The 18,933-nt window shown below is 39.3% G+C and overlaps 1 protein-coding gene across 1 annotated transcript in view; it reads right to left on the bottom strand.

The window, feature by feature from the left end:
• The window catches only part of LOC140467340 (6-phosphofructo-2-kinase/fructose-2,6-bisphosphatase 2-like), a 90,485-nt gene that overhangs the window by 14,824 nt on the left and 56,728 nt on the right, over positions 1-18,933 (bottom strand). The window contains exons 11-13 of the mRNA XM_072563633.1: positions 12,587-12,716; positions 5,684-5,746; positions 486-550 (exon numbers count right to left, since the gene is read on the bottom strand). Of these exons, the coding sequence (XP_072419734.1) occupies positions 486-550; positions 5,684-5,746; positions 12,587-12,716 (258 nt within the window). The remainder of the gene's footprint in view (positions 1-485; positions 551-5,683; positions 5,747-12,586; positions 12,717-18,933) is intronic.

Here is an 18,933-nt window from a genome sequence, read left to right on the forward strand (position 1 = left end):
CTTATTGAATGATGGAGCAGGTTTGAGAGGTCAGATAGCCTACTCCTGCTCCCTTTTCTCATGTTATGAATCTCACCAGCTCAGTCAACAGGCTGTGGTGCGAAGTGGACAGTCCAACATCAACGCACTGACTATCTGTTGTTATTCCCTTTTGATCAGTGAATCAAAGTTCTGAAACTCCATATCCAAATTTATAACCTCACTGTTAAGAGCTGGAAGATGGGATACGGTGCTAGTTTTGGCTTGCATCTGTGCAATGAACTATCTGTTTTCTTTTTCTTCACTGTACAAGCATCTTTACCAGGCATAGCTATATTCACAGCAACATTGGATGGGCAGGAAGTGCTAGTTTTCCCAATAATGTGCATGTACAGAGAATAATAATTATTCAAAAAAGAAAAATTAGACAGAAAAGACCATTTACATTGTAATCTAAGCCTTAACACACAATACTGTGAAGATAGTCAAAAACAAAGAATCTTTACCAGTGGCCGTTCGCGGTGTGTGTTTACTGCCTCTACATTTAAGTAAACTGATTCCATTTTACATCCTGAAAGAAAATAAAGTCTTAAGTATGAATACAGAAATTATAAGCAGCATAGTGTGAACACTCAGATTTCTTTTAATTGTAAATGTTGATTGCCGAACCCAAATGCATCTGAATATGAAAAGATAAAATCAAACTTTTCTTATATTAATCCTGATTTACTGTTTGAAATACTCAGTGCTTATCTGATCAACGGTGAAGGAAGGAAAATCGTGAAAACCTGACTTGAACATATCGTGATGCTTTATTCTATTTTGTTCTCTGATGTGGAAGTACTGTAATTTTTCCAAATTTAATACATTTTTCTTAAAAATGTATCTGGAAGTTCTGTTTTATGAATTTTATGAATTGGTATTTATAAAATTAATTTCTAAAAAAAACTTTTACAAAGTTTGAGGTTCTTTTATACATTTATATTATTTATATATTTGGCAGCCTTAATATGATGAATGTGAATTGCCAAAATATGTCTACAAATAAGTGGAATCACCACAGATATCATCTCCATCCATTTTATTTGTCTGAACAGCTTCATCATTTCTGACATTACCTACACTTCTTGAGATCATACAGGGGGATTCAATACAATGTCAATTTTCATTGATCGATTGGACAATGATTGAGAAGTCTGGTTGCCTGATGGTATAAATGCAAACGTTCTGGTGTATAACCACTCATTCCATTTCTGGAACTTCACCTGTCTAATTGGCAATAGGAAGGCTCAACCTTTCTCCTATGCCCAGGGGTTTGGCTTGGGATTTCAGTTTGCCCTTTCAGATTAGCAAATGTTTAACATTTTCCTTATTGACATCAAATTCCAATGTTATCATGCTGATAGCACATATCACAGAAATGTTTATCACTTTAGGTTTGAAGGCTGCATGTAACTTATTACTTTCTCTACTATGTTAATGTGTGAGGAATCTAGTCTTATGCTTATCACATTGTATATGATTGATCAACGAAGCTATTAAAGCTAGCTGGTCAGCAATATCTATAATTGTAAAACAAGATATTTATATTTTACAACCTATTTTCCCTGTTCAGCAGGGTCACTGGACTTGAAATACTAACTCTTTTCTCTCAAGATGTTGGCAGAGATACAAACATGGGATCAGTAGTAGGCCATTCAGCCCTTTCAGCCTGTTCCATCATTCAATGAGATTATGGAGATCATGAGATAATATCTGCTGAGCTTCTCCAACATTTTGTACTTTTGTTCAAATTTCCAGCATCCACAATCCTTTGGTTTTAATTTGTCTTATTACTGTAATGGATGCAAAGTGAAGTAGTTATACATTAATTTTCAGAAAATGGAAAATTTAAAAGTGACATGAAATTGGATTATATTCAGCTCAATAGATTGTTTGAAACAGATTGTGGAATCCAGGAGCAAATAAAATCTTCAATAAATCAGTGATAGGAAGAACTTACTTTCAGAGCTCTCACTTTCTGCAACAGAATATTAAAGCAACTGATAAATAAGGATTAGGGACAGTCCTTCAGAAAATTGCTGAAGAAACAACTTTACCAGAAAGGAGATTTCCACTTTCCAGGACAGATTGAAGGTTATTTGGGACTTGGAAGATTTACAGCTTACTGCAATATCCTGCCACTTTACTCGATTGTATCAGGGACTTGGAGATGAAATTCCCTCAGGTGCTCCTTAAACTGGATGAAGGTTTCCCATGGTTTTTCTTTGAACTTTCCCAGGAAATGGTATATATGGCTACACCATGTGGGTGGGCATCCTTGGCGGATTAAAAATCCCCATGTCTATTAATATAAATAACAACTTGCTACACAACACTTTCAATGTAATAAAATATGCTAAAAATGGTAAAGAGACATAAATGGAGAACTAATCAAAGAAGGACATTGGAACAACTTCCAAAAGGCGTTTAAGAATGTTAGGCAAAAGAGAGAAGTAGAGATTTTTAGCAAAAGGAATATTAGAGCTTAAAGCCCTAGACATCTGAAAATATGGCCAAGCCTCTATGTGGGGTGAATAATTTGGGGTTGAATAATATTTAATAAGTTAGAGGAATGCAACATTCTCAAAAGATTGTTGAGCTGGAAGAAGTGGTAAAGAGGGAGAGCAGTGGAACATAAAAGGATTTGAATACCAGGATAATAGTATTAAAATCATATTGCTCATTTTTCCTTTCATATAAATATCACTATCTTCTACCACTACACTGGAACAGACAGTCAGTGCCACTTATATCATTGTTGTAAGTCTGTTGGTGCTGCTTTGACCAGTCACTTCCTTTAGTTGCTCACTCTTTCGTCACCCGCTCGGGTAGTGAAGCAGCAGTGAGGAAGTGAGGTCTCAAGGGTTTGGGGCAGAATAATGAGAGGGTCAAGAAGAGGGATAGCAAATGCAAGGTGATTGGTGTGACAAACAAGGTGATGAAACAGCAAGCAGGGTGATTGGGGGTTGCCTGTGAGGCAATGATCAGCAGGCATCCAAAACATTATTTTTTGTTGCAGGCAGCTATATGCAGTATCGCTGTCAATGATGTTACAGATCCTGAGGTGGCTTGTGACATAGCTGCACCTCTACAGCTGCAGGGACAGTAAATGCAGCTATAAATATTACTTTATGACTATGATAGGTCTTCTATTGCCAATTTAAAGTATGCTGTCGAATCAATGATTTGTGATAGGATTTGGGATGAGCATGAGGATTCTTCAGTTTAAAAAGTTTCTGACCTTAAAGAAACTGAATGGAAGTTAGGAACAGATTCTAGAAAAAGTGAAAAATAAATGAAATTGCATCCTTTGTATTCTTGTACACATTCTATTAGTTAGTTACAGAATTGCGTTAGCAAACGGGTTACTTAAACTTGAGTTTTGAAGGATTGTGGAAACTGAATTTTAACAGGTTTTATGGAGATACTTGGAATAATTTCTTTAAAAAGTCATTGACAGTTCACAATTAACAAGGTTTCATAGAAATCACATTACTGGTGATAATTATTTGCTTTGCTGTAGACCCCGATGGGTATTTTGAACAGCGACTGATTTGTAGAGGTCCTTGATTCATTAGGCTCAGTTGGAAAGAGTTGGAGGAAAGTTTGCTTAGAACAACTTGCCCAGCTGTCCCCAATTTCTGCAAAGTAAACCCTTTAGTTGAGTTCAGGGTGAAACCTGATGTTCTTTGAAAAAGTGGTTGAAGAAACATCAAGTTTTTTTCTCTTAGTTGTGTTTGTAAAACTTCAGGGGCATCCATGCCATTTCACCACACCTGTCAGAATATTAGAGAAACAAACTCCAACACCTTCCACGCTTTCACGTTTTGTCTTCAAGAACAACTGACTTTTTTTTTTGTCAGAAAGTCAATCTCTTGCAAACAAAGCATTTACTCTCCTGAAAAGAATGTGCTTTTTAAAGGATATTTAGAGGGATAAGTATTTATGTTTTTACATTATCATAGATGTTCATTAAGTATTGTAACTTTAAAGAATAAGGTTTAATTGATAATAAACCCATAATTGTACTGATTAGGAAAACTGGTTGATGGATCATGTTGTTTAAAATCTGATAAAGATATTTAATTACCCATCTTGGTTACTAGAAAAAGTATTTTTATTTTATGTTATGGACCGGTGGGACTAGGGCAACAGTGCTATGTATGAGAGGCATGCAAAGTCTAGAAAATAGTCCTCAGTGGATGACTCAAAGCGACAACTGGAGAGACAGAGATAGCAAAGGAGAAAAGGAGAGAAACATAACTTAACAAAATGAAAACAGAATTGAAGTTGGAAATGTGAATTCTGGTAAATACGTTAGATCCCCACTCATAATATTCCCATGCCCTCAAATTTCTTTGTGTCTCATTTAGACACAGTGCGTGACACTTATTAAACATAATTGTAAATACATAGCTGTACTGTGCAAAACTATAATCAAATTTCTTTCCCAAGAAAGAAAGAAAATAGAACTAAATAGAAATCAAGGATAACTAGGCCAATTCTGGAATATATAAACCAAGTCCTGCTTCCATAGTTTAAAAACATCGCTACTGTAATACATGTCTGAAAGTAAAACCACAGGCAGCAGTAAATAAGTTGAAATAGAGCATGACTATGGGGATATATCCCTATAAATTGTCTTTAAAAACTCTATAGATGTTATTTAGTCATACAAAACTTGAGAATTGCTGAAAAATATTGAGAAGTTGCAGACAGATTGACCATATACATGCACTGCACCTATTTCAGCTCAACAAAATAGATAGCAACCACTCATTGGTTCATTTTCTTAGAGCAACGTCCCGATAAATCAGTCAATTTACCTGATTTAAGATTTAAATAGAGCTTGGCAGTTAACTGTCAACTGATAAATTCTCCATGGCAAGCCCTCTAACAGAGTCCATCTGCCACCCAATCAGCATTCTCCTCTCATGTAATATAAAAGATGGTTTTCCCCTTTAATTTTTTACTCTTGTAATCTGTCTTTATGAGTCCTGGACAAGATGATTTAACAGTATATGACTTTTCTTAGCATAGTCCATACATTATTTACTTTTTGAAATTTTTTTGTTTGAACTTTCTGTAGTGTGAAAAGTGGTACCAGCATTTTGCAACATTATGTTTCAAATGTGTCTTCATTTTTCAAGATTTAGATGTATTTTGGACGTATAAATTGAAGAATGGTTATTCTAGGATGACAAAAACCACAAGCAGGGCAGCACGGTTGATTAGTGGTTAGCACTGTTGCTTCATAGTGCCAAGGACCTGGATTCGATTTCACCCTTGAGTGACTGTCTGTGTTGGAATTTGCGCATTCTCCCCTGTGACTGTGTGGATTTCTGCTAGATGGTCCGGTTTCCTCCCACAGTCCAAAGATGTGCAAATTAGGTGAATTGGCCATGCTAAATTGCCCACAGTGCTCAGGAATGTGTACTTTAGGTGCATTAGCCATGGGAAATGCAGTGTTACAAGGATAAGGTAGGGGGATGGAACAGGTGGGATGCTCTTCGGAAGGTCAGTGTGGGTTCGTTGTGCTAAAGGGCCTGTTTCCACACTTTAGGGGCTCTTCAAGTTTAACAAATTCAGCATCTGACCCACCATTCCCTGTGCTCACTGTTAAAGACAGATTTGAATGATAGTATAATGTTTGATTACTGACCATAGGCAACAGGTGTTAGTTTCAACACAGTATGTAGAGGGCACTTCAGGTATGGCAACTCATCTGTAATAAACAAAAACAAAAAAATTTAAAATTACAAGAAATAAAGCTGGTCCTGTTCACAACAAACTCTTTTCCATCATTGTTACACATGGGGGCACTGAATTAGAGTGAAGATCACTCAGTTATGTACTAAATCTGTTTGTGGCTTTAAAAAAAAACTTTAGCAATGTTAGGTATCAGTGTTGGAGAATGACTCTTGATATTTGTCAATGCTGATCATTCACAAATAGACTTGGTATAACTTTGCATGATATTTTATCAATGCAAAGTTACTTCAACCTCAGAAAAGTACCTGTGCCTTATTTTCTCTTTCCCTAAACAGGAAGATTGTGGATTCTATATCAGCTTGTAATCTTTACTCCACTTTATACTGAAACATTCAGGCATTTCAATAAATACTCAGATTCATTCTCAATAAATACTCAGTTAAGTTCACTAAACATTTCATGTGGAGCCTTACACTTGCTTTTTATTTCATGAACTTCACTGGATTTAGAACAGTTTCCAAGAGATGAAGAAAAAGGATGTTAACTTATACTACAGAAAGTCTCCTAGAATCAAATGATGTCAGATAATGGTACAAAACGTTTCATAAACTGGCAGTTGCTTGGTTTCCACAATCCAAAATATACATTTTATTTCCTTGCTTTATAAAAGAAACCAAGGTTGCAAATTGGTAATACCTATAAATATCTTGTTCGTGGTTCATGTGGTTTAGTCGTTTAAAATGGGATAAGTGCAACTGTATTTTTGATGTCTAGTGCTCTTAAGATGCTGGAGTCATGTTGACTTAAGAGGTTAATAAATAGGAAAGAAATACTAAAATGTCAGATTTTAGTGACTGCAGCTCATAAAGATAATGCACCAATATTTATTGAGTAGAAAAAAAAAGAAGAGATACATAACAGAACAGATGGCTTAGTTAGCTGGAGTCTGGCATCTGCAAACATTTTGGAATAATGACAGTCCAGAGGGAATTTGAGCTAAACCAGCTTTGAAAAAAAACTTCCGTAAACCCTAAAGTTTTAACCTTAAACAAATAGCTATATGGTTATGGAGTTGGTGAAACTGAGGAAGGTGGTCAGGGTTCAATATCTCTCTTTTTGCTGAAAGAAATTAGTTGCAGTTTGGAGATAGGAAAAAAACTAGAGATGCTGAATATTATTTAAATGGATAAAGACTGCAGAAAGTTGTAACATAGAGAGGGATTGGAGGGTTCTAGTTCAACAATCTCAAAAAGGTGGAATATAGCAGGTAACTGGAGAGAGAGAAATGGAATATTGGTCTTTATTTAAAATGTAATGGAGTATAGATTTAGGGACCTTGCTAAAACAATATAAAACACTGGTCAGAACACAGCTGATATACTATAAATAGTTTTGGTCCCCTTGGCCAGGGATAAATATTCTGGCATTGGAGGCAATTCAGAGAAAATTCACAAAGGTGGAAGGATTTTCTTATGATGAGAGGTTGACTAGGTTGGGTTTGTTCTCACTGGCATTCAGTAGAATAATTTAAAAATGCTTATTGAAACATTAAGGTTCTTAGAGGCTTGGTAGGGTCAGTGTGAATAGATTGTCTCCCTTTGTGGCAGAGTCTTGGACCAGATGGCATAATCTTCGAGTAAACAGTTGTCCATTTAAAACAGGGATGAAGAGTTTATCTTTTTCCACAAGACGCTGGTGAATCTGTGGAATTCTTTACCAGAGAAGGTTGTTGAAGATGGGCTGTTAAGTAAATTCAAGAAAGATTTTGAATCATTAGGGAAATCAAGTGTCATGGGGAGATGGCAGAAAATTAGAGTTGAGGATTATTAGATCAGCCACAATCTCATTGAATGACAGCAAGCACATCTGCTCCACTGTCTTCTGGTCTTTAGGATAAGTGGGAAGAGACTAGATGAAGGGAGAAAACATGAAGTCAAAATAAGAAGAAACAAAATGCACCAGCTCACAAATTTGAGGATTCAATTCCATTTCCTTTTGTTCAAACTATTTGATCAGCCCATCTATATTGTTATGTAGTTGTTCCTCTTTGCTCATTACAACAACTTTCATTTCATCTGCAAACTTACTGATCTCATTTCCTACATTCATGTTGAGACCATCAATGTACACTATCGAAAGCAAGAGACTGAGCACCAAACCCTGTGGTACATCACTGGTCACAGGCTTCCAGTCAAAAAATACACCTTTAACCATCATACTCTGCTTTCTGCCACTAAGCCAATTTTGGATCTAACTTGTTAAATTGCCCTGGATCCCCTGGGTTCTTAGCTTCTTAATTAGTCTGCCATGCGCTATCTTGTCCAAAACTTTACTGAAGCCCATTTAGACTACATCTATGGTATTGCCCTCATCTACACACTTAATCACTTCTTCAAACAAAATCAGTTAAATTTGTTACATATGATGTTCTCCTTATAAACCCATGCTGTCTATCCTTGATTAATCTTTGCCTCTCTGAGTGAATATTAATTCTGCTCCTCAGGAATTTTTCCAATAGTTTCGGTATGACAGGTGTTATTCACTGTTCTGTAGTTTTCCGGTTTATCCCTACAATTCTACTTGATTAACAGTATCACATTGGCTGTCCTCTAGAAACCATCCGATAGCCAGAGAGGATTTGAAAATTATCAGAACCTCTGCAATCCCTTTCCTTGTCTCCACAGAAGCCTGGCATACATCTCCCTTGGGCATGGGGACTTATTCACATTCAAGTCACCTAAAACTACTAGTACCCCGATTTCTATACCTACATTGTCCTTCACTAAATAGTGAACACTCTCTGCACATTTGACCCATATTTTATCATTCACACCTATTTATTCAACTGTATTTCTCCTTTACTACCATCTGACTTTTGCACTAGACATCTTTACTATTTGTTCATCCCCCTTCTAAAGAACAGTCATATGGCATTGGGAATATTAACTGTTTCTTTCTTCACACGTTGCCAGATCTGCTGAAGCTCTCCAGTACTGTTTTTGTGTCAAACCAATACAATACAAATAAGTTGAAATAAATAGAGGAACCTTGATTATCCAAAGACAACGGGCGGGGAGTATTTCATTCAGTTAATCGAATTCTGGATGAGTAAGTGTCAGATAACAGTTTAGCCAAGCATTGGGACCTTGCGATCATGCTGAATAATCAAATGCCAGATAATCGAAGTTCCTCTGTACCACAAGGTTCCTCTGTATCAGAGGGTTTCCATAATCTACAACAGCCAAGCAATAAGTTTACGATCACTCACAGTCAAAATGTGTGGTGTTGGAAAAGCGCAGCCATTCAGACAGCCTCCAAGGAGCAGAAGAGTCGACGTTTCAAGCATAAGCTCTTCATTAGGAATTTGGAGGCGTGGTGTGGCGAGAGAGGGGGCGTGCAAGAGGGCTGACAGATAAATGGATAGGGGCTGGGGCTGGGGTGGGGAAGGTTGCTCGGAATGCAATAGGTAGATGGAGGTGGGGGGTGATGGTGGTAGCAGGTTGGAGTGGAGGGTGGACCGGATATGTGGGAAGAAAGATGCACAAATAGGACGTTCAAGAGGGTTGTGCCAAGTTGGAGGGTTGGATCTGGGATAAGGTGGGAGGGAGGGAAGATGAGCAAACTGGTGAAATCAATATCATTCCCGTGTGAATTAGAATCCCTACTGCATGGAAACAGGCCCTTGGGCCCAACAAGTCCACACCGACCCTCTGAAGAGTACCCCACCCAAACCCATTCCCCGACATTGACCCATGACTCATGCACCTAACCAAACATCCCAGAATACTATGGGCCATTTAGCATGGCCAATTCACCTAACCTGCACATCTTTGGATTGTATGAGGAAACTGGAGCACCCAGAGGAAACCCATGCAGACATGGGGAAAACATGAAAACTCCACACAGTCACCCGAGGCTAGAATCAAACCCGGGTCCCTGGTGTTGTGAGGCAGCAGTGCTAACCACTGAGCCATCATGCCACTATGTGGTTGAAGGGTGCCAAGGCGGTGAAGTGTTCTTCCTCCACGCACTTGGGGGGTTAGAATCTGGTGGTGGAGGCAGTCCAGGACACGCATGTCCAGGACTTGCATGTCCTTGGTGGAGTTGAAGTGTTCGGCCACAGGGCAGTTGGGTCGCTTAGTGTGGGTATCCTGGGGATGTTCTCTGACATGTTCCACAAGTTGGCATCCTGTCTCCCAATGTACAGGCAACCACATCGAGAGCAACGGACACAGTAAATGACATGTGAGGAGGTGCAGGAAAATCTCTGCCAGATGTGGAAAGATCCTTTGGGGCCTTGTATGGAGGGAGGGTTATGGTGTGGGCATAGCTTTTACAGCTCTTGTGGTGGCAAGGGAGGGTGCCGAGAGTGGAGGGTGGGTTAGTGTGGGGCATGGACCTAACAAGGGAGTCACAGAGGGCAGGGTCTCTGCCAAATGCAGATAGGGGTGGGGAGAGAAATATATCTTTGGTCTGTTTGTAGGTGGCAGAAATGGTGGAGGATGATGTGTTGTATCCAGAGGTTGGTGGGATGGAAGGTGAGGACCAGGGGGATTCTGTTCTTATTGTGATTCAAGGGATGGGGTTCAAGGATGGAGGTGCTGAAAGTGGAGGAGATGCACTGGAAGAATGTGATAGGTAGACGAAGGTTGGGGAGTGATGGTGATAGTTTGGAGCGAAGGGTGGATTGGAGAGGTGGGAAGGAAGAACTCCCAGTACCTGAAACCAATATGTAGGTTGTTAAGACTCTATCATGTAGGATGTGCTAATAAAGCACTCAGAGAACTGTGATTGGGCACAGTCACATTGATTTGAAAGAAAGAAATTGGATGTGACAGATCTGCTGAAGGTTTTGAGGTTATGGCCATCAGAGTGGGCAGTGGTCAAACAGATGATATATTTTATTTAACTTGTCAGAAAATATTTTGCAAGGCTATTGTATAGGAACTGGGAGTAATGTGTTGATATAAAGCCATTTTCAGGTTTGGGAATCAGTAGGTAAATGAAACTCAGCTCTTGATAAGCTATAATGGTGACGTAAACAGAGGAATTAAAAGTGGTGTGTCATGGTTTGTTGACGATACAGCCTGGATCGGGGGTAAGCTGTGGTGGCAGGTGAGGCTTTGGGGGAAAATTGTAGGTAAGTTGACTGGGTAGGCAACAACATTGCAAATAGAATAAAATGTTGGGAAGTGAACTGAAATGCTATCCACTTGCAAAGACAAAATGGAAAAGAGACTGGAAAATGCTGGTACTCAGATGTATTTGGGTGGCATTGTATACAAGTCACAGAGTTGACAGACAGTATATATTTAGCAAATGGGAGGACAACAAATGTCTTGTTAAAGACAGATTTGGATTAATGGAGTGTAGAATTCTGGCGGTAGTTCGCTGATGCCTTGGTGTATTACATTCTGCGGTGCTGTGCACAGTTTGGGTCACCTGACCTGTGGTGAGGTTTGATTGCCTGATTTGGAGCAAAACAAATGTTCACCAGACTAATTTCTGGGATGAGGCAGGTGTCTTTTGAGGAGAGTGAGAGTGGATTAAATTTATATTCACTACATTACAGGCATTCTCAGAGACATAAATTTCCCAGGGAGCTTGGTCAATTTGATAATGGGGGGAATATTTCCCCTAGTTGTAGGATCTAGAACGGGGAGGTCAGAGTCTCAGGATGAGGATTGATCATTTAGCATTGTGATAAGGATAAGTTTCTTCATTCAAAAGGATATGGATGTTTGGAGTCCACTGTCCCAGAAAGCTGTGCATATGTACATTCAAGATGGACACCAAAAGATTTTTAGATAGTGAGTGAGTTAAATATGGGTGTAGTGCAACAAAGTGGAGTTGAAGTAGAAGATCAGTCGTGACCCCTACGGAATGATAGGGAAGCTTGAAGAGCAAAATGGCCTACTCCAGCTCCTGTTTCTTATCTAAATGTTGGAATCTTTCTTCTTTTATACTATCTTGGATTCTGGGCAATTTCAATTGCTCCCTATCTCTTTAAAAGTGCTGAATATGTTTGACCCACTCAAATAATAGTGAAAACTTTACATATATTTTGGGCTTTTCAATCTTATTTCCCAGAAGAAATATTAATTCTTCAGGATTCATTTCAATACATGTTTGGTAAGTTGAAAGTCATGTCACCCTACTTAGCTATTTAAAAAGAGTTTGCACAAATAAATAAATTTTAATTTCAGATCTGTTAAGACAGCGGTAGAATTCAGGAAGTTTATCCAGTAAGTAGCACGCAAGTATAGGTAAAATCTATGCTGAGTTAGCCGATCTCAGCTACGGTGGGACTACAACTGATCTGAAAGCTCTTGTTTTGGGGTGGAAAAATTAATCAAAGTCACAATTTCTGATTACTGTGTGTTTTGTACTAACAGCACATGGCCAAGTACGTCATTGACATTCTCAGGCTACGCTCACATCCGTAATGCCCATTTGTGCAAGTGGGAAGAGGTACCTGTGAAAGGACATTCCAGCAGAGTGAATATCTGAGGAATGGAGACAAAATGTTGAAAAGTAAAGAAAAGTTGATCTCAGTCAGGGTATAGGTAGTAAATGCAGCAAAGGGTCTCAGGGAGGTAGAGGTAAGGGGTATTTGAGTTCCCATTTTTTATCCTTATATGCAATCAACTGGAAAGTATATGTCCATGCTGAGTTCATCTGCAAACCTTTACTGTTCATCAACATGGTACTAATACTCACTCTCAAGGCTTATAAATGAAAAAAGACAGTCAATATTAAGGAAAGTGTGTCTTGTTGCAAATAAGGTTAAGAGAATTAGACAGAAAGGAAAAGTCTGAAAGGTATAATACTGTTCACTTTCTTTTCACTGTACCTGCTCCCTTATCCATAAAGTAAGCGATGAGGCACCGCATGACAGCCTGGTGTGCAATAACAAGGACATTTCCCTGTCTCTCTAGCTCCATGATGACAGGCTCCACCCGCTGGACCAAATCCTGGTAGGACTAAAAACAAGTAGGTAGGTTACTGAAAAGGTAACATTGTCATACATATCTCCAAATACAGGCTGTGCCTGGTTTGCAAATGGATTCTGTTCTGGGGTCTGTTTGAAAGTTGATTTGTATGCATGTAGAACACAATGCAGTACCACTGTAAAGCAGCTGTTCATATATAGGTTTGTAAAATGAAACTGCTATATGGAATCACATTGGTAAGTACAAGTGTTCTTAAGTCTGACATTCATAACTCTAAATCCTTGCACATACTTCTGGAATTTAGAAAAACATAAACAAAAAAAAATTCCTTTGTGAATGGTTTAGACGTGGAAAATGCTATGTGTCTCCAATGCCACAACACTCACAGCTAATATTTTCCTTATTGAAATTGCCAAAATTGATCACATAACAAAGCACAGCAAGATGCCCCTTTTGACTTCTGATGAACTTTGTGATTAACACCAGTCCAGTTCCACTGACGACAGATTTTTAAAATCAGGTACAGTACCCAGGTTAACCAAAAAACAATATGATTTGCATGCTTATAGTTAACTTTTAATATTGGTGCACCCTCTTGTGGTGGAGTGATAGAGTCTTACTACTGCACCAGGAGGCACTGGATCAAGTCTCACCTGCCGCAGAAGTGTGAATTAAGTCTGAATAAGTTGATTAGAAAAATGGATTAATCATAAAAATATTAAACATACAATAGAAAATTGTCAGGTAATGTAAGTTTTAATGCCTGCATTTATAATGGTAATTCAATAATTAGGTGCTGAAACACTGGAGGTTGGCTAACGTGGTGCCACTATTTAAGAAAGGTGGTAAGGAAAACCCAGGAACTATAGACCAGTGAGCCTGACATCGGTGGTAGGCAAGCTGGTAGAGAGAATCCTGAGGGACAGGATTTGCATGTATTTGGAAAGGCAAGGACTGATTATGTATCGTCAACATCGTTTTGTGTGTGGGAAATCATGTCTCACTAACTTAATTAAGTTTTTTGAAGAAATAACAGAGGATTGTGGACGTGATCTATGTGGACTTCAATAAGGCGTTCAATACGGTTCCTCATGGCAGACTGGTTAGCAAGGTTATATCACATGGAATACAGGGAGAACTAACCATTTAGATACAGAACTGGCATGAAAGTAGAAGGCAGAAGGTGGTGGTAGAGGTCACTTTTCAGACTGGAGGCCTATGACCAGTGGTATGCCACAGGATGGATGATGGGTCCACTGCTTTTCGGCATTTATATAAATGATTTAGATGTGAACATAGGAGATATAGTTAATAAGTTTGCTGGTGACACCAAAATTGGAGGTGTAGTGGACAGTGAAGAAAATTACCTCAGAGTACAATGGGATCTTGATCAGATAAGCCAATGGGCTGAGGAGAGGCAAATGGAGTTTAGATAAATAGGAGGTCTGTATTTTGGAGAGGCAAATAAGAGCAGGACTTAGACACTCAATGGGAAGGTCCTAGGAAGTGTTGCTGAACAACACAGTGTGGTGCAGCACGGTGGCTTGGTAGTTAGCACTGCTGCCTCACAGTACCAGGGTCCCAGGTTTGATTCTAGCCTTGGGCGAATGTCTGTGTGGAGTTTGCACATTTTCTCTGTGCCTGCGTGGGTTTCCTCCGGGTGCTCCAGTTTCCTCCCACAATCCAAAAAGATGTGCAGGTCAGGTGAATTGGCCATGCTAAATTGCCCATAGTGTTTGGTGCATTAGTGAGAGGGAAATAGGTCTGGGTGGGTTACTCTTCGGAGAGTCGGTGTGGACTTGTTGGGTCAAAGGGCCTGTTTCCACACTGTAGGGAATCTTATAAAAAAAGTCCTTGGAGTGCACATTCATTGCTCCTTGAAAGTGGATTCACAGATAGATAGGATAATAAAGGCAGCGTTTGGTATGCTTGCCTTTATTAGTCAGTGTGTAGAGTATAGGAGTTGAGAGGTCATGTTGCAACTGTACAAGATAATGGTTAGGCCACTTTTGGAATACTGCTTTCAAGTCTGGTCACCCTGCTATAGTAAGGATGTGAAACCTGTAAGGGTTCAGTGAAGATTTACAAGGATGTTGCCAGGAGTGGAAGGTTTGAGTTATTGGGAGATGCTGAATAGGGCTGTTTTCTCTGCAGCATCGAAGGCTGATGGGTGACCTTATAGAGGTTTATAAAATTACAAGAGGCAGGATGGATAAATAGAAAAATCTTTTTCCCAGCGTAGGGGAATCCAAAACAAAGGGTATAGGTTTAAGGTGAGAGGGGTAAGATTTAAAAGGGACCTAAGGGGCAACTTTTTCATGCAAAGGGTGGTGTGCATATGGAATGAGCTGTCAAAGGAAATGGTGGAGGCTGGTACAATTACAACATTTAAAAGGCATTTGAATGGGTATATGAATAGGAAGGGTTTAGAAGGATATTGGCCAAACACTGGCAAATAGGAATAGATTAATTTTGGATACCTGGTTGGCATGGACAAGTTGGATCGAAAGGTCTGTTTCCATACTGTACATCTCTATGACTCTAATTATACTCCTCGTCAAGGGAGGTGAGGTGTAGAAAATTTTAATGGAAAGGAAAGTAAACAAATACTTCAAAATGGAGATTGAATTACACTTGTGTAGTCTGGTCTAATTGTTCTCAGCGTCAAGAATGTAGTGGTGGAAAAGGAATCTGATGAAGGGCTTATACCCGAAATGTTGATTCTCCTGCTCCTTGGATGCTGCCTGGCCTGCTGTGCTACTCCAGCACTACACTCTCGACTCTGATCTCCAGCGTCTGCAGTCCTCACTTTCTCCTAATTGTTCTCAGCATCTAACTTAACATCCTCGAAGACTTCACATGGTCTCAGCTCTGTCGGGGTACCACCATGGGAGATTAACTAGTTTTGTTTTAAAACTACCGCAGTTGTAGTTTTAATGCAGACAATTACAACAGGAGAATTCAATGCCAAATGTTGTAACTTACAGCAAATACAATGTGAAAGAGTTTAAAACTGAATGCAACAAGTTGCTTAATTAAAAAAAAACAAATCTTAATGCTGAATAAACTGCAATACCCAAGGGCCTGCTGAAATATGTTTATCAAAACAAAATGAAAAATGCAGTGTAGTGAAATGAAGATACTGAAAACAACAAATGCTGGAGATTACAGCAGGTCAGACAGCATGCATGGAAAATGAAGATGTTGGGTTTACCTTCTTGCTTTTCAAGTACATAATTATAAAAATCTTTCTGGTTTTAGTTAAAAATCACACAACACCAGGTTATAGTCCAATAAGTTTATTTGGAAGCACTAGCTTTTGGAGCACTGCTCCTTCTTCAGGTGGTTGTGAAGCAGGACCATCAGACACCAAATTTATAGCAAAAGACTGCAGTGTCATCCAAGTAAAATGATTATTTAACAAACCTAGATTATTTAGTCTTAAATCTTGTAGAATGGGTTACAGGTTTCGGTTCATTTATATGTAAATACAAGAATTTCTTTTAAGTCACATTATCAGGATAACTTAAGGTTTTATAAAAAAAAAGTGACATCTCATCTCAGATAATGCATTGCTTGCCTAAAGGTTGTGTATTTTTTGAGCAAGTTAGAATGTAAATACAATTCTGCAAATTCACACTCTCTCTCTCTCTCCTGTACATGCATACACATATAAGTCTATGGAGTGAATTTGTATTTGCAGCTAAATTGCATTTTTGCTCAAAAAATACACAACCTGTAGGCAGTGAATGCAGATAGTCAATCCATATAATATTTTGTAAATTCCACTTTGGAAACAGAACCAGTCTGACTCAAGATTGAGATACAGATAGACTCTGACCTCGCACCTTTAATGAGCCGAGATGTCACCCTTTTGTTTAATAAAGTCTTAAGTTATCTCGAGAATGTGATTTAAAAGAAATTCTGGGATTTACATATTAATGATGAACTGAAACCTGTAACCCATTCTAAAAGATGAAAGACTTAACAACAATCTAGTTTTGTTAAATAAATCATTTTACTTGCATGACATAGTAATCTTTTGCTATAAATTCGGTGTCTTATGATCCTGCTTCACAACCACCTGATGAAGGAGCAGTGCTCCAAAAGCTAGTGCTTCCAAATAAGCCTATTGGACTATAACCTGGTGTTATGTAAGTTTTAATTTTGTTCACCCCACTCCAACACCGGCTCCTCCATAGCATCTCTGATTTTAATTTAACCTGTGCTTATAATGCCACCTAGTGACGAATTTCATAGCTGGTCTAATACAAAAGCAAAAAAAAGTTCAGAAGAATAAAAAAAGTGAGTATTACACCACATCCCAATCTTTAGGTTTCTACTAAATTGACTCCTAGGAGAAAGTGAGAACTGCAGTTACTGGAGATCAGAGTTGAGACTATGGTGCTGGAAAAGCACAGTAGGTCAGACAGGATGGGAGGAGCGGGAAAATCACGTTTTGGGGATGAGCTCTACATCAGGAATGAGTCTTGCAGGTCGGGGGGGCTGAGAGATAAATGGGGGATGGGTGTGGGGGAGGTAGCTGAGAATGCAATAGGTAGATGAAGGTGGGAAAGGTGGAGATAGATTGGAGAGGAGGATGGAGTGGATAGATGGGAAAGGTGATGGACAGGTCAAGAGGGCAGTGCTGAGTTGGAGGCTTGGGACTTGGAGGGGTGGTGTGTGTGTGTGCGTGTGGATGAGAGGAGGAAACTAGGAAACTGGTGAAATCTACATTGATCTATGATTGCCGGTTCCCAAGGTGGAATATGAGGAGATGAAGTGTTCAGCCACATGACAGTGGGTTGATTGGTGTGGGTGTCCCAGAGATGTTCTCTGAAATGATCCATGAGTTGGCGTCCTGTCTCCCCGATGCAGAGGAGACCACATCGGGTGCAACGGATACAATAGATGACATGGGAGGAGGTACAGGTAAATTTCTGTCTGATGTGGAAGGAACCAACCCCATGGCTGAACATTCCAACTCCCCCTCTCACTCCGCCAAGGACATGCAGGTCCTGGGCCACCTCCATCGCCAAACCCTTACCGACAGATGCCTGGAGGAAGAACGCCTCATATTTCGCCTGCAACCACATGGGATCACTGTCGATTTCACCAATTTCCAGATTTCCCCTCCCCAACCTTATCCCAGTCCCAAGCCTCCAACTCAACACAACCCTCTTGACTGACCATCATCTTTGCCATCTATCTGCTCCACCCTCCTCTCTGACTGATCACGTTCTCCCCCACCTTAAATCTACCTATTGCATTCTCAGCTACCTCCCCCCCCAAACCCACTCCCTCCACCATTTATCTCTTGACCTGCCGGTCCACAAGCCTCATTCTTGATGAAAGGCTAATGCCCAAAACGTCGATTCTCCTATTCCTTGGATGCTGCCTGATCTGCTGTGCTTTTCCAGCACCACACAGTCTCAACACTAAACTGACTCCTTCCAGTCTCTTTGGAGACAATTTCATGATTTCTTTCTCAATCTGCTGGCTTGAACTCTTCACAAATCCGACAGCCTAAACTTTCTCTGTTCCAATAACTTGAAGATTTCTATCCAAACTCTCCAGGCCCGTTTTACTTTTGTGAGGATGACTGGCTGCTCTGAACCGAACTGAGAAACTTCTTTTAGGAGAGGAAATAATATTTGCTTCTGAACTGAGCCCTGGTCTTGTCTAAACTAAACAATAAAAACTTGTTTCTGAACTCAATTCGTTTTGAACTGAAATCAAAACTAATGATCTTAAATATGTTTACGTGTCATGAATGCAATAGTATGAACATCTGTCACAGGAATTAGCAGACACAAGATTTGTGAGCAATGTTAGATCTGGTTCACTCTATCTGAAGGACTTGCTACCCTTTTTTTCTTAAAGAAAACCTTCACAGCATAATTGAGATCCAGCTGTCTCTCTCTTTAAACCAATCCAAGTTCCAAAATGATAATATACATTATAAACCTTTCATCATAAAACCACTGTGGAGGGAAATCCTTAACTTGCCTTCGTCTGTGTCGAACAATTTAAAATGCAGATAATTTTTAAAACTAATTTTATACATTCTTGGTCTCTTCAGCCCCATAAACTACAATAATCAGATAGATTTTGCATATTAACATACCAATCGAATTAGAAAGCATGATAATTTGCTTCATGGTTGGAGTTCCATAAACCTGTATAAAAACTTTAGGGTTGGAATTGAATTACCAAACACTGGGATCTTGGAGCCAGATTATGGAGC

Source organism: Chiloscyllium punctatum, chromosome 45 (assembly GCF_047496795.1).
Source record: "Chiloscyllium punctatum isolate Juve2018m chromosome 45, sChiPun1.3, whole genome shotgun sequence".
NCBI lineage: Eukaryota > Metazoa > Chordata > Chondrichthyes > Orectolobiformes > Hemiscylliidae > Chiloscyllium > Chiloscyllium punctatum.